This window comes from Aulonocara stuartgranti (genome assembly GCF_965226115.1).
Source record: "Aulonocara stuartgranti genome assembly, chromosome: 8".
NCBI classification, from domain to species: domain Eukaryota; kingdom Metazoa; phylum Chordata; class Actinopteri; order Cichliformes; family Cichlidae; genus Aulonocara; species Aulonocara stuartgranti.
Window position 1 is genome coordinate 29,757,855 of NC_138959.1, and position 15,813 is coordinate 29,773,667.

The 15,813-nt window shown below is 43.1% G+C and overlaps 2 protein-coding genes across 2 annotated transcripts; one reads left to right on the forward strand and one right to left on the reverse strand.

The window, feature by feature from the left end:
* Positions 1–364: 364 nt before the first annotated feature.
* Positions 365–4,926, reverse strand: LOC309712999 (NHL repeat-containing protein 3-like). Its single transcript, XM_082544290.1, has 3 exons — positions 4,392–4,926; positions 2,232–2,434; positions 365–2,138 (listed from the first exon to the last, which is right to left on the reverse strand). The coding sequence occupies exons 1-3, from the start codon at positions 4,678–4,680 to the stop codon at positions 1,539–1,541; spliced, it is 1,092 nt and encodes a 363-aa protein (XP_082400416.1). The 5' UTR covers positions 4,681–4,926; the 3' UTR covers positions 365–1,538.
* A 2,404-nt stretch (positions 4,927–7,330) lies between these two features.
* Positions 7,331–15,813, forward strand: nrbf2b (nuclear receptor binding factor 2b). Its single transcript, XM_082544380.1, has 4 exons — positions 7,331–7,553; positions 10,572–10,656; positions 11,202–11,242; positions 12,634–15,813. Exons 1-4 carry the CDS (start codon positions 7,461–7,463, stop codon positions 13,333–13,335), a joined length of 921 nt encoding a protein of 306 aa, XP_082400506.1. The 5' UTR covers positions 7,331–7,460; the 3' UTR covers positions 13,336–15,813.

Here is a 15,813-nt window from a genome sequence, read left to right on the forward strand (position 1 = left end):
CAGCTGCGGTCCATGAATTTTATGAGGGGAGAATATATACAACAATCCCGTTACTCTAAACACTAAAGCATGTCTCATCTGAGCAAAGCAGATTCTTGCACTGCACGGTGATGATGGTGGCGGGTGACTATTGCCGTGCAAAGCACAGCATAACTCAAAGTGAATGACTGTGGAGAAAAGTCTTTCACAACATTTAGCCAAGTCAGAAACTACAGTTAGGAAACACCTTGATTCTAGATGTACAATCCTGTTTCCAACAACATGCAAACCACTCGTTGTGCTCAAGGAACAGAGGCCAGATTAGACTCTGACCACGTGATGGACACAGCTTTATGGCTGCTCGTGTTCAATGATGAGTGCTGACAGCATTAGGATGGATTTTAATGTAAATATTTTGCAGCATTTTACACATCTGCTGTGTCAAAAAACACAAATCAATCATACATGAATTAACAACATTATCAGATGATATTATCAGAACAGCTCCAGCCTTTTGCCTGAACCAGATTCTGGTTCAGGCAAAACACACAAACTTAAAGTGTCTGCAGCAAAGAAGGAACACATCTCAGAGAGGCTCTGATCTGCTGAAACAGTGCAAAATCAGAACATTACAAATGGCACGTGACTACAGCGAGGACCGACAACAACAGCCTGATAAAACAAATCACCATGATACTCTGTTTCACCTTTATCTTATTTTGACAAAAGACAAAATCTGAAAAGTAGCTGAAAGAACAAGACGTTGTTGTAACGCAGGATCTAATCATCAGTGATTAACTCTGGCTCGAGTTTGTCTCTTTGCTCTCTTCTCCTTCAGCCGCCGGGCCGGAGGGGCCTGGTTCTGCCTGCTCAGAGGGGTTTCTGTCTATTACTGTCATATCGTTTTTACATCACAATATAAAACACTCTGAGGCAACTGCTGTTGTAGATTGGCACTATGTAAATACAACTGAATTCAACTGAAGTGAATCTGAGACCAGTCTTTGCTTAAAGGAGACCTCATTTCATCTCCCCTCTTCGTGCATGTCTACAAGACTAAACTGTTTGTTCACATTTAATGAGGACAGGCTTCAACTAAGGAGGTAAAATTAACTCCACTGAGCAAAAGGCTGTGAAATTGTACTACTTTTCAGTTTTAAAGTTCACTTTAAAATAAAGGGCAGTTTCTTTAACCCTCTATTAGTGATTGGACCCCAAGTCTAGCCCTATATTCTAGAGAACGTGTTAGTTTGTTTTTGGTGAGTGGTTTGTTCCCTGATACTCAGCAGAACATTTTCTAAACCACAGAAATATCCGGACTGTCTCCGGTTAGAGTTTAAAGTTGGGGCTGTCATGGATTAAACTTGGGCCTCAGTGGGCTTACTGTGATCATGCAAAGCTGCTGTAGTGGAGTCCCAGAAAGAAAAAGAGTTGTAAAGTACACGATAGAGCCCCTTTTGATTTTTGATTCAAGCCAGCTAATTAAAAGGATTAAACATCCTGTTTGTTGACGCTCGATCATAAACCGTTTATGATCAGTCAGGCTGTTTTAGCTTGTGTCACAGGAAGTTTTCACCCAGACTAAAGGGGGTGAACTTCTGTGCTTGTTGAGCTCCGATCTCAGCCACATACAGAGCCCCAGTTTTCAGGTCTAGGTCTACCAAGTGGGGCTTCACATCATCAGCCAACTGGATCACACTGACCACTCTGCACTGGCCAATCATGCCTACAGGCGGCGCATCCAGCAGTGAAATCTGATTGGTGTTGAGCTGGACAACAACAAAGTACTTTTTGTCTGGGGTAAGGCGCACAGAATAGGGTGCATCTTCAGTAAAGCAGCTCCCCCACGTCCCCAGCCACTCCCCGGTGACAGAATTAAAAACCTGGATCCTCTTGTTTCCTCTGTCAGCCACCCACACCCTCTGGGCCGTGTCCACGGTCACGCTGTGTGGGATGTAGAACTGAGCTAGGCCTTGTCCTTTCTCTCCATGCATCCACATCACCTTCTGCTCTTTGGACAGCTTAATGAGGCGGTTGTTCATCCCTCCATCACCGTCCACAATATAAATTTCCCCAGAGTCGTGGACAAATATCTCGGCGGGCTGATCAAACTGCAGGGGGTCCAGTCCAGAACCTGCTTTTCCTGGCGTTCCAAGCACCTGAGACGAACAAATCGAGAATCAACAGGATGTTTTCTATTCCTAGAATCACACTAGATACTTCAGAAACAGCTTTACTTAGCACCAAATCACCTGTAGCAACTTTCCTGATGGCGTGTAACGTTTGATGCAGTGACCATACGGGCCGTTCCCCACATCTGTGATCCACACGGTGGGGTTCGATGAAGCTGCATCTGCTAGAAATATTCCATGAGGCTTCTCCAGGGTGGTTGTATTCCAGGACATGAGGTAATCTCCGTCTGTAGTGAACACCAGCACCTTCGGAGCGTTGTCACCTAAAGGAAAGTAAATGCAAGCACAGTGACATATATGCTGCACTGCATCAGACTCCACATGCAGCCAGCATTTAACAAAGCTTGGTGTCCTTTAGTTTTAGTCCCTGCTGAGGACGTATGGCTGTAAAAGGTCAATGATGTGAGCTGGTGTTTGTCCATGAGGAGCTCTACAAGTCAGCTTGATGCAGCGACTCTCTTACTAACAAGATCTGCATGTGAACTGTATGATGCTGTGCATGTGTGAGAGAGGGAGAGGTCGCAGCGGTGTGGGATAAGCTGAAAGATGTGCTGACATGCTGGGTTAAATGGACTGAGAGCTGACATGTGCTTCATTTAAAGGAGGAGAAGAGAAATAACTGCTGATTATTACACGACTGACTCCTGACCACAAAACTGTGACACTGCAGAATTTGTTTGTCCACAAACTGATGCACTTGTTAAACAGAGAACTGCAGCACAATGTCAAACCCCTCGTGTGTACTGACGTTTTGTAATTTTCTGAGTGATTTTTTCTTTTTTAAAATCATCTTCTTCTTTCGGTGTATCTACTCAGATTACAGATACCTTGATAATACATTCACAGATTCAAAACTGCGCTGTATCATGTACTAAATACCACACACAGATGTCCCTCCACACCACAGCTGACCAGCCTTCGGCCGATGGTGATTTTTCATTTTTACGGGCCAAGGTTTTTTGGTTTTTGCTTATTTTGTAATGGCATAAACAATGAAAGGTGGTTGATTGGACAATGTGCCATGATCAATTCTGAAATGGACCAATTACAGCCGAGGAGGTCAGATGCACCCGCCCCCTTGTCTTATCACAGATACACAGAAGAAAATAGTATTGATTCGTCTCAGACTTCAGCTACAAAGCTGGATTTATTCTGTCTTTACGCTGCACAGCTGCCTCTTCTTCTCTCATTCTCTCCCCTCCCTCTCCTGTTGCTACTTCAATCATGAAACTGATCAATGATCAGCTGATCGGCTCTCTTGTTTGTTTATCGCCCACTCTGTGCCAGAAAGAGGAAACCAGCAGATGTCGCGCTAAACAACAGCAGCACGTTCAAGCTTGATCAGCTGTTGTTAGAATTTATTTAATATTACTTTCTAGTATCAGCTGATGTTTGCTGGAGCCACAGCTGTAAAGCTGCTGGTCATGATATGGTTTGGTTATCTGGTGAGAGGGAAACATGAAGATGAAACCAGGAGATGTCCTTACTGAATCATCAGAGCTGAACAGGTGATGGAGAAACAGGTTTACCTTTTAGGTGACATGAATGAGTTGAAGTTATGAACTGTTTCTGAGAGACAAATAACACCAGGATCCTTTTCTAAGTAGCTGACAGCTGGTAACTGTGCAGGGGCGGGTCTAGCAAAGTTTTGCTAGGGGGGCAGGTAGGGCATTAACAGGGAGAGGGGGGCACAAAGAAATACTTTTCTGTCTTATTCTTATTTAAAATGTCTCACTTTTAATAAATATTTATCTGAATCTTTAAACTAAAGTGGTCATCTGATGTAACCTGTATAGAAATCATACATATACCAACAAGACTGTACATCACTGTCACTGCAGTGTTTCATTCAAAGGCTTTGTAGCTTTTCCTACAATACCTGGGGGCTCTACTCAAAATGCCTGGGCCCATTTTGTGTCCCAGTCCAGCCCTGCTCCACACTGGGTTGCGTTGGCAACATCTATAAAAGCATCGCTGCCACCTGGTGCCCTTACACTCTGATACAGTGAGCTACTTCATCTGACCTCAGCAGCACTGTTTTACTACCTTTATTATATTTGTTGTGTTTAAATTAACTTCTGTAATGAAGCAGTTTCCAAATGTCGACCTTATCGTAACAGATAACAATTAAGATCATCTTCATCTGCACTGACACACTGATGACGCAGTCACCATTATGATGTTTGACTCTGAAGTACTTTACCAACAGAGTGTGATTACCTCTCTGAGCCACATACACCACCCCAGCATACTGGTTGACTGCCACTCCAAACACGTCTCCGGTGTAGAGCTCCGGGTTCTTGGGCCAGCTCAGATCCAGTTTGTACAGGGGTCTGCCCAGCAGCTGGTAGTCGTGTCTGAGGCTCGAGCCGCCCGGCTGCTGGCTGCTCATGGTCCCGTAAAGCACCATCATGAGCAGGACCAAAGAGGCCATGCTGGAAACTATCAAACACGTATGACTTGTCTTTGTCATCAGCATCAGTGGTTTTGCTGTTGGCGTGTACTTCATTTAACACTCTCGTTTTAAAGCTGCCAGGATGCTGCGTACGTGTCCGCGCAGGACGCACAGGCGGAAGTCGGCTTAGCTACACGGGCTACGGAACAAGCAGAACCTTCGTACGATACCTGCTAAGATATTATACGGTTAAAAGCTCGCGATTGTCTTATATATTTGAATCCCACCGACCAAACAGAAAGACACTTCCTCTTCAGCACTAAACGAAAACCAAACAGGCTGTCACGTGAGACAAGCACGCAAAGCATTTCTGTTTATTATGTCGCAATAAAAATAAAGAAAAAGAAAAGAAAAAACTAGATTCATTCGAGTTCAGAAATAACCACTGAATAAAGATGAATTTAAAAAATAGACCCATGAGATTTAATATATAACGTAGCATAAACAAGCTAACATATGAATATCGTTGAGGTTTTATTTTTACAGAAACATTTCTATTTCCGGTCGCTTGAATCAGCAGCAGGAGGAGGAGGATGCTCGGTGATGCCTGTGTTTCCCTGTCTGGTTTTATGTGTAATGAATGAGCTGTAGTCAGCGGGATTTACAGACAGCGTTAAAGAAATGACCTCTTTTGCGTGTATCTTTATGACTCTGCGTTATTTACATATCTGTGTTACAGCAACAGAAGACCACAGTGGGGCCCCCACAGTGGGGGGCACAACTGTCAGCTAAGAACAGGAAACTGACGCCACACTTCGGACTCACCAAAAAGAAACAGAAGATTGAAAAACACTCAAAAGGCCTCCGCAGTAAACAGATCCGTGGGATGTGCTCGGAAGAGCAGCTCTCACACAAAACTGTGACTCTGTTTGTTGCAAGGAAACCGGGTGTTACTGTATTTGCTGTTACTGTTTAAGACAGGAAAAAACAATACAATTATTATCTAAGGACTACACTGTGAAACAGTAGAAGAATGTTAAATTCCAGAAATACTAACTTTCTGTCAAGGTCTGATGGCTCTTCGTGTATTCACTGTGGAATTCAATGAGTCTTGAAGCCAATGGACAAGAATTTTACAAAATTGTTTAAGAATTGTTAGAAGCGCCTAATTTAATATGTATTCAAGAAATATGGTTGAAATGACAGTTTGATTGTGTCAGATATTGGTATACAATCAGGAGTCACAGACAGACTAGAAAGGTGAAGAATAGGACATACATGTGGTATGTCTTATCCCAGAATAGGACATGGTATAATATTATGAATGTAATCAAGGTATGGACAGATAAACATAGTGTGACGATATCATGTCATTGTGTGGTCTATTATCATAATCCTAGCAACACACCGAGAACTGATATACTGAATGACGTTGGTGTCCCCATCAGAGGAAATGTGATGTGGGGAGTCGTAGCAGAACTCGTTCATGTGAATGAAGAGATTGAAAAAGTTCATAAATGATCATGATTGTGTGTATATTAGTAAAGGGCACAAGCTATCCCAATCCCCTCAATCAAACCAAGCAGTTATAGTGTAAATAGTCAATTCAGGTAAAGACCCAACAAATCTGTTAAGCTATAGATCCATGGCATTAAGATCAGGGAGCATAGAGTTGATGATAACAGAGGCTCCTCATCAAATGTGGTGAGGGACTTCTGCAACTCAGAAAACAAGCAGTAAATAGCAAATTGTAAAAGTTGACATTAGAATTCCTGTTTGGTAGGACAAAAGAAGTAAAAATAGACTGTCGTATGATGTGTCGTATATTACTTAACATAAAGAATAATGACGTTTTTGAAAAGACTGAACAAATGTAGGAAAATTGCGTTATGCTAAAGATGGGGCGCACTGGGTAGAAAAATGGAATGTCTCTGAAATAAAATGCAGCCTGCAGGAAAGGAAGTAGAAGACTGTGCAAATAAGTCGGGATTTATCCTATATTTATTTATTTTATCAGTTAAAAAAATCATGTCTTTTTAAAAAAAATACTAAAAATCAGTACATTCATGGTTACAGGTGCACGTGGTGAGATTTCTACATGCTTGTTTGATGAGAAGCTAAACTGGTGTTAAAGAAAGTTAGACACAAGTCTAGTTTCTGCTTTGTGTGTCTCTCAAGTCGAAGTAGACGGGAGGAAAGAAGAGCTTATCTGCCCGTACGTGTATGTGTTCAGGGAATATAAAGGTGGACTTGTTGGCAAAAATGAATTCAGTTTATAGAAAATTAGCACCAAAGGAAAAAATATAATTCATAATCATATGCAGAAGATTTGATATGAATGTTGAGATAGTGGACACACAAATACATCTACAGAGAATCCATTAAGTAGTAAGTAGTTTTGAACAGCATGCAGGGCAGGAACCCAAAGCAGGAGATCATATAGGACTGACCCATACACTACACCCATTAACACCCCGTCTTTACTCTATTATGACAGAAAGTGTTAAAAATGCAATAAGTGCGAGTGGGGAGAGATTTAGTAGCGTGATTGAAAGGATCGTAATCAGAACTTTACATGTTAGAGGAAGCACCACAGATTATGTTATTATTACAGGAGCATCTTTGAACTACAGGATTGAGAATTCAGCTCGTTTCCTCTGCTAATCTGTCCACACGCCAGTGCAGGCGGTGATGCTGCTGCATGCTTTACCGACGCCGTTAAAATAATTAACAGAAGAAGAAGAAAGCCGACCCAGCACCACAGTTGACCAATCAAGATGCAAGCTAGCTGTGATGTCACGACGCTGCTGTGGCTGTGCAGCGAGGCGACTCTTGCTTCCTTTACAGTAATTTTCTTGTAATTATTTTATTCGAGCTTTTGAATCTCAGTGCGAATGACAGTCAGTGAGGGACAGAGGCGCGTTTCATGTAGTGTAAGCCGTCGAAGGATCGACTCCATGGAGGTCGTGGACAGCCCGCTCAACCTTGTAAGTTTGATGTTGCAATAAGAGGCTATCTTTACAGCAGCTAGGAGCTAGCGGCTAGCCGCTTTGTTGTTAGCTTTGCTGCTGTTGTGCTGCGACCCATTTGCTTCGTAAGTCAGATGTTGGAGCAGAGACTGGCGTTACTCTCAAGGCGTAAAGTCGGGAAAAACAAGAATATATGGATCTGTTTTACTCGTTAGCAGAGCCATTCAGGCATCACTAGCAACATAGCGCAATGCTTTTATGCCTCATAACACACCGCTGCAGTCCGTTCACGAACAGAGGCTAAGCAGCGCTCTGCGCATGGTTTATTTAGCCGGTGACAAATACACTACCGTGGCCGAACAGACCGGCACGGTTGGGTTGCTGTTTACACTCATTGGTGGAGCTACTTCGACTTTCTGAGTTGGAAATCCAATTTATGGGAACGTTTCAGTTACCTCGGAAATCAGAACCAGAGCCGCGTCATCCCCATTCACTCCAACGGAACGTTTCGTTTTTTACAGCAATGGCGGATCATGCAATAGTTAGCAACAGAGGTGGGACCAAGTCATTGTTTTGCAAGTCTCAAGTCAAGTCTCAAGTAATGTCAGGCAAGTCAGAGTCGAGTCTCAAGTCACTGGTGTAAAAGTCCGAGTAAAGTCACAAGTCTGAAATTTTGAATTTCAAGTCCTTTCGAGTCTTTAAAAAAAAAACAACGAAAAAATAATGTTGCAGTTATGCTAAATGTAAATATTAGACCATGTAATTTTTTAATCTGTGTTTTTCTCAACACATGACAAAATAGTGAACTTAGAAAATATACACAAATTGTGAAATTGCACCTCTTTAAAATGCAGCTCAATTAAACTTAGCTCCAAGAATAATTTTCACCGACAGTTCTGAGATAAGCTGCATGTTATTCTTGGATGCGGTTGTAGGACCGGCTTTAAAATCGCATGACAAAAATATCATACATATTAAAAAAAAACTGTATCACCAACGTAGCCTGGACAACATTTGCTAGTTAGATGAAGTCAGCTATCTCATCTTAGCATATTTATATGCATATTTATAATCATACGGTTCTTGGAGTGAGTGCATACACTCATGAAGTTTAGTAACTTCAGGTCACTGCAACAAGCCCAGGTACAGTTTACCGCCGGATGGGTGCAGGACCTTGAAATGCACCGTGTAGAACGAAAGACCATCGTACGTATCATAAGTTTACCAGTCTCACAAATTGTCGTCATAAATACACATTCGTTAACCGTTTATTAATAGGACCTTTGAGCTCAACGGTAATTAATTAGTAGTAGAAATAATTTCTGGTAGCATCACAGAAATGTAGCAGTGACAATAATACTGTATGCTGTAATCGTACTGGGCAATTAGTGATACAAAAAAACCTGTTTTATCCTGTGAATAAAAGTATATGTTTTTGTCAATGTACCATAATAACAGAAGCGAAACACAATATTGTGTCAGGACAATTCACTATTTATGCACAATAAACAAAGGAGCATAGCGCGACAATTTCTGTTCAGCGCCAGACTTGCTTGTAACCTATATCACCAATTATGTTAAGAAAAATGATGCATTAACTACAACAGCAGACTGACCTTCGTGTAAATGCTTGGAGCAGACTAACCTGTGAGCTGGAGTGTTCTGGGACGTTATATTTGATCTTTGAATGGCTGCAATCCAGGCCATCCGTCGCGTCTTTGTTACTTCGGAAACATGGCTCGAACAATTTCTCTTCAACGACGTAATCCGATAACAACCGATCTCTTTACCCGTCGGCTTCCCGTGGCTGTCATGCGACCGGCTATTGCAGTTAATAATACAACAGCTTCTTGACATTTTTGTGTTTCTTTTTATCGCTGTATAACTGATTTTAATTGAAAGCCTGCGTGCGCTAGTACCGCTTGCCACGAGTTCCCAGAATCCTTTGCGGTTCTACCCGTGAATGACGTCACATTTTCAATCTCTATATAATATGCATGTTAAATTTTATATTTGGGGTAAAATATCAAGTCTTTTCAAGTAAACCGGTTCAAGTCCAATTCAAGTCCCAAGTCATTGGTGTAAAAGTCCAAGTCAAGTCACAAGTCTTAGAACATTTTTTCAAGTCAAGTCTAAAGTCATAAAATTAATGACTCGAGTCTGACTCGAGTCCAAGTCATGTGACTCGAGTCCACACCTCTGGTTAGCAATATACGCTAACCGCACCATAGAGATGCAGAAGTGAAAGAGAAGATGTTTAAAAAATAAAGTGCACCCAGGTCAAATTTACTCGTGGGGCACAAATCATCAGGAGATGTAGGTGCTGTATGTACACAAAGGATATATATCAGGATACTGAAGCAGTGGACAGAGCCTGGTCAGTTTCCTTCGTATGGTTTATGTAGTGAGTCACAAATACAATAGTGGGATTACAGATTAAAATCTTTACCTTCATTGTCACGATCCTTGTTTGTTAACTTAAGGTTCTTGTGGCTTCTCCGACTTTCCAAGTATAAATTGGTTGAGGAGGCGTTCCAGATGAAAACGGCACCTTCTGACGTCAGCTGGATGCTGACTCTGGCCCGCTTGTCAGCATTTAGCAGACACATAGGCCATCCATGTCAGCAATGCACAGTCAGGCTTTTAGATGATTGATCAGGAGCATGTCTGCGACACATGAAACCCTTCTCCATTTGATCTTAATATTTCCTCCTAACTTAGCTACAGCTCTGAAACTCGGTCATCCAGGATTACAGTAGAACTACCAGCTAGTGTAACATGTCAAGAACAAAAAACACAGTAAATCACATAAAATCCAATTTATCGGATCTGAAGACTTAGTCTTCAGATTCTATCGGATCATCAGTCTCATTTTCATAGCATTAATGTTCATGTATGACAAGAAGTTTTCTTACAGTAAAGAGGGGAAGCTAGTCTCTGTTTCGTATTTTTGCTTCATATATTATCCCTGGTTTCATTCCACCACCTCTTTAACATTCTCGTAACACATTGCATTCCCTGTCTTACGTTCTTCAGGCTCACCAGCAGTGCAGACAGGCCGACCGTTTGGTAGCTGCTGGGAAGTATGAAGAGGCCATCTCCTGCCATGGAAAAGCAGCAGGTAGTCTCAGTTTCACACACACACTCCTTACAGTCTTCTTCGACCACAGTCTTTCTCCTTACAGTCCTGCCATGTAGTGCATTGCTCCTCTGTAGATGCTCTGCAGAGCGGAGGTCGTTCACTGAATGTGCTTTGGACTCTTTCTGGACTTGATCTGCTTTTATGCAGAATCAGGAAGTAACCAAACAACGAGTAGAACGTTACAGTGCTGACTCTCCTCACATAAGCAAACTGCATTTCACTTCCTATATACTTTTATGTTGTAGCCATGGTAACATCTTATAAGAAAGCGTCTGAGGAAGGGTGGTGTTGTTGGGTTTGGGTTTTTTACTACATCCACTTCACTCCAATCCAGCGCAACAAATACTGTCCCTGTCTTATTGTGATGACCATACATTAAACTGATGTTTAATCCAATATACTGTGTGTGTGTTAGGTGTGTATTCTGTCTCATCTCTCTCTCTCTCTCTCACACACACACACACACACACACACACACACACACACACACACACACACACACACACACACTGTCTCACTACCAGATTTTCTGACTGAGGCAATGAAGGCACCCGTGTGTGAGCAGGTGAGACACTCAGTTTTATCTTTTTATCTCTCTGTGTTTGATCAGTGATGGAGTGAAACATATTCTCTGTCATGTAAACATGCTGATTCAGATTCACACACAGTTCTAACACCACCTGTAGCATGCTGTAGATCATCTAGACCAGCGGTCCCCAACCTCTGGGCCGCGGACCGGTCCGTGAGTCGTTTGGTACCGGGCAGCGAGAGTTGAGGCTCGGGTGTGAAATTTATGGTTTTCAGGGTTTTTATCGTTAACTCTGTTTCCCCGGGTCTTTTCCCGTGTTGTAGTTGTGTCTTATTTTGAAAGAAATATTTACATGTTACCATAGCGACCAGAGAGCATTAAGGGGCAGAGAGGAGGATGTTACTCTCAATGTTGTTGGCGCATTTCAGGAGGACGCTGCTAAAAAAGTTACACAATTACACAGTGAATTCATGTTTATTATTATATTTACCAAATACCAGTTTTTGTCTTGGTCGTGTCATTTTATTTTGTTCTATTTATCCGCGACACCTTGAAGGCCGATGAGTGAAAATATTGTCTGACATTAAACCGGTCTGTGGCCCAAAAAAGGTTGGGGACCGCTGACGTAGACCCCAGAGGAAAACTGAAGCCATGACAACTCAAGTTTGTTTGTTTTTTTTAAAGCAGCAGCTGAAGTTAAGGGTCACTTCCTCTAAAATGTCCATCTTATCATCAAAGAAAAATTTAAGGGGAAAATAAACTTAATGTAATGTTGAACATGTAACATCAGGAAGACAGCGAGACAGTGGGTGAGGTGTAAAAGCAGGAATGACAGACGGAGTTTCAGGCAGGAGTACATCAGTAGCTCTGATGGTCAGTGGTCATGTTGACAGTTGAAGAAGAGCAATGAAAATCAGTAGACGTGAGACAGAATGCATGTGTGAATGAGACGGGTGTAACCGCAGACCCTGTACATCACACTGCTGTGATGTATGGTTTGGAGACAGCAGCACAAACAAAAAGAGTTGAAGATGCTAAGACTTCTCATTAGGCCTGACCAGGACGGACAGGATTAGACATGAGGGTGTCAGAGGGGCAGAGCAGGACCACAGAGCAGATTCAGGGGTGTAGTGACAGAGGTGACCTGCACATGTCTGCTGTAAATAAAAACTACATTGACATGTGGTCTCCGTGGCCTCTTCTTGGTTGGATATGCTGAGGATTTTTTTTATTAGCACTACTACTGTTAATCAGTCTCTGTGCAAATCTCAATAAGTAGTAATCTGTAGTAGTCTTAAAAACAGACAAATCTTAAACGTAGGAAAGTCAGAAGTCACTCACCCACCTGCCTGATCGTCAGAGTTTCAGAGCTGATTGTTTGTGTATGTCTTGTATCAGGAGAGTGATTGTTTGTTCCTTGACTGTAGGCTCGTTTGTCCATGGAGCTGCAGAGGGACAGTCACATTAAACAGCAACGGTTAATCCAAGAGCGCTGGAAGAGAGAAGCTCGGCGAGAGGCGGTTAAGACACGACTTGGTCTAGTGCAGGCTACCGGGCCAGGGTTCTTTTCAAAATCTCCGTCCACGGGCAGCAGCCGGCCCTATGCCTCTCCAGGCGCCTCAGCTGCAGAGCTTGGAAGCGTCGGGGAGAGGGAGTATGACACCTTACTATACCAGCTTCAGACTCGGCAGACTGGAGGAACACAGATTTTAACTCCAGTGTGTTCGGGATCTAAGACCACCAAAGATGACAAAACGCGCCTGGAAGAACAACAGACGACCATTGAGAACTTGCGACTCCTGGTTGACGGCCTGACGAACGAAAACCAGCAGCTGAGAGCCGAGAACGAGCGGCTACGACTGGAAAACATGAGGCTGCACTCGGAGGCAGCCGACTTTGTGGAGCGCTCCGAGCTCTGGGTGCTCCCACAAGCAGGTGGTCCTATGGGAACCGGAGTTGGACAGGGAGGGGAGAGTAAAAGGAAGGGAAAGGAGATCGCAATCCCTCAGCTGCCACCGTTGGAAATGCCAGCTCAGGAAGACCTGTGTCTGGATGACCTGCCTCCTCTGGAGCTGCCAGAGGACATCCAGAATGAACTGCAGGAGCTACTAGACAGGGATAAGCTGTAATAGAACACATCACACACACATACACACACATACATGTGGTTCAACCAGTACGACTTTGAGTTCAGATGCCAAAACGTTATACAGTGAAAGCTACCGGCTCGACCCACGAGGCCTCTGCTCAGGTGGAATCAGACGACAAACGGGAACATCAGAGAGGGAGGAAGTGATAACGCTACTATCACTGGTGCAAGGCAGTCCAAGCCACAGATAAAGGAAACGTTCACTGATCTGTGAGAACAGCAGCGAGGCTGTGTGTCAGCAGGACAGGAATACGGGCAAGGTTCAAGGTTTTCCCAAAACTTTCACTTATGTCTCAGACTTCTACTGTGTTATCACATGACCCAGATCTCATACAGCATTCAACGACAGCTTAGTTCTGTCAGCAGCAGATCAGCTGATGTTTCCCACAGATTTAGACTTTATTTAAGGTGTTGTGGAAGCGGGGGTGTGTGCAAGTGTGTGCATTATTATGAAAGGACACACACACACACAGCTTTCCTACAAGAGTTATGACATAATTCTGTGTATGTGTGCTTTGTGGCTCCAAACTCAGCTGTTCTCAGAATAACTGGTCCTGCGGATGAACTCCGTCCTGGACGTTCTGTTCCAGGTGTTCGGCACCGCAGGCCTGAGCTGGATTTTAAGTGACATGAGAGGTCTGGATGAACTGCTCCTAAAATTCTTTTGTATCCACACAGATGCATTCAGATCATGTGTAACTTAATTATAAGAAAGCATACTGGTGTTAGGGAAAAGCTTGTAATAGACTCATTGATGTTTTTCTGAGCAGATACTTGAAGGCTTATAAAACAAACAAGCCTTCTGATGTTCTTCTTATTCCCCACCAGAAATGTAGAGACACACGGGTTATCAATGGGTGTCAGTGGGGATCAATAGGAATGAGGGCTGACGCGCACACAGTGTCATCAGCGAGCAGATATGTTGATCTATTCTGAAGAGTTGATACATTAAGGTTTCCAACAAACACCATGTGAATAATGACAGTGTTCTTCAAAGGTCAAAGGGCAGAGTCCATCAGATGCTTCACACAGTTCTTCAAAAACAAGTGTAGTTGTGGGTTGTTGTGTCTCAGGATCTTCATGTCTGTACTGTTTATGATGTTGACGTCATTCATCGTGTCTTGTTGACTCTGCTAACAAACTGTAGTCTGCATTTTATTTCCTGTTTTGAAACCAAGTAATTATTCATTAATGGAAATGTTTAGTCCTGAGCGTTTGCAGTACCATATCATCTGGTGGTCACGCATACATTAAACTACAGTGTGCTCTAATGGTAACATCAGCTGTGTTTACTGTAGACCACATGTGAATACAGTCAGAATACTTGACTTCTTGGACGGGTGCATCTCAGCAGGCCTGGTTTCCAACACACAAAGAGCATGAAGGCAGCAGAGCACTCAGCTCAAATAAACTCATCTTGACTGGGGTGAGCAGACGGTGACGGGCTGACTCTGTGTCAAGCCCCAAAGTTAAGCCTCACCAGTATCCAAATAGCAGAGGCATGAAAGGCTGCTCACCCTCCTTATAGCTGTGGCAGGGTAAAACTATTGTTTGAGGCCAGTGAACATGCTTTCTAATGTGGGTAGCTGGGCATTGTAACGTGAGTCTAAGGGGAAAGAGTCTCTCTTGGCGCGAGCTTCAAGTGGCCGGTGGAGGAACTACAATTTATGTCAGTTACACGTTTTTAGTCCCAAATGTGGCAGTTTGTACATTACCTGCAAAGCCAAAAGAAGCACCTTCGGTAATCTGAAGCTCTCTTAAATGTTTGGCTCACAGTCATCCCAGGATGTGACTTTGTGAATTTCTTTTTGTTTGGATGCCTCAAATAACTGAAGATATTTTGATCCACATCATAAAATCTGATCACAAACATCCATGACAACAGAAGGAGCAGAATGCAGCATAAACTGCAGGCAGGGCACGTTTATATTATCATAGGCCGTCAGTGAACATCCAGCGAGGCTAGTCCAGCTTAATCACAAAGCCATCCCTTTAAAAGATTCTTATTGATGGATCATTCACGTCCCGACACTCACCGGCTCCTGAACTGAAGCTGTGGTGCAGCTTTAACCGAGCTGAGCAAGCGTTTAGTCCAGCATGTCTACGAGCAAAGCTGATCGTTTATGTCGGCACAACAGAATAAAGAGGACTCGAGGCAACTTGTTTACTGTGTTGCTTGCAGTCTAATGCATGCAGCACGTGCATGCATACTATCACATATTTCGAGGCACTTGTACAAACTCGTGTATTCACTTAAGAGAGTGCATTTCCTTCCTGGATCCACTATGATGAAGATGAAGACGTGGCTACACACAGGACACTTTGCTGCATTTCCCAGCTATGCAAAACTCATTCATTGTAAGCCACGTGTTTGGCTTAGCTGGCCTTTAAATCGATGGTGATGTGAACAGTTGTACAAAATGATGTTCTGTTTTTGAATAAAGCTAACTGACTGTCA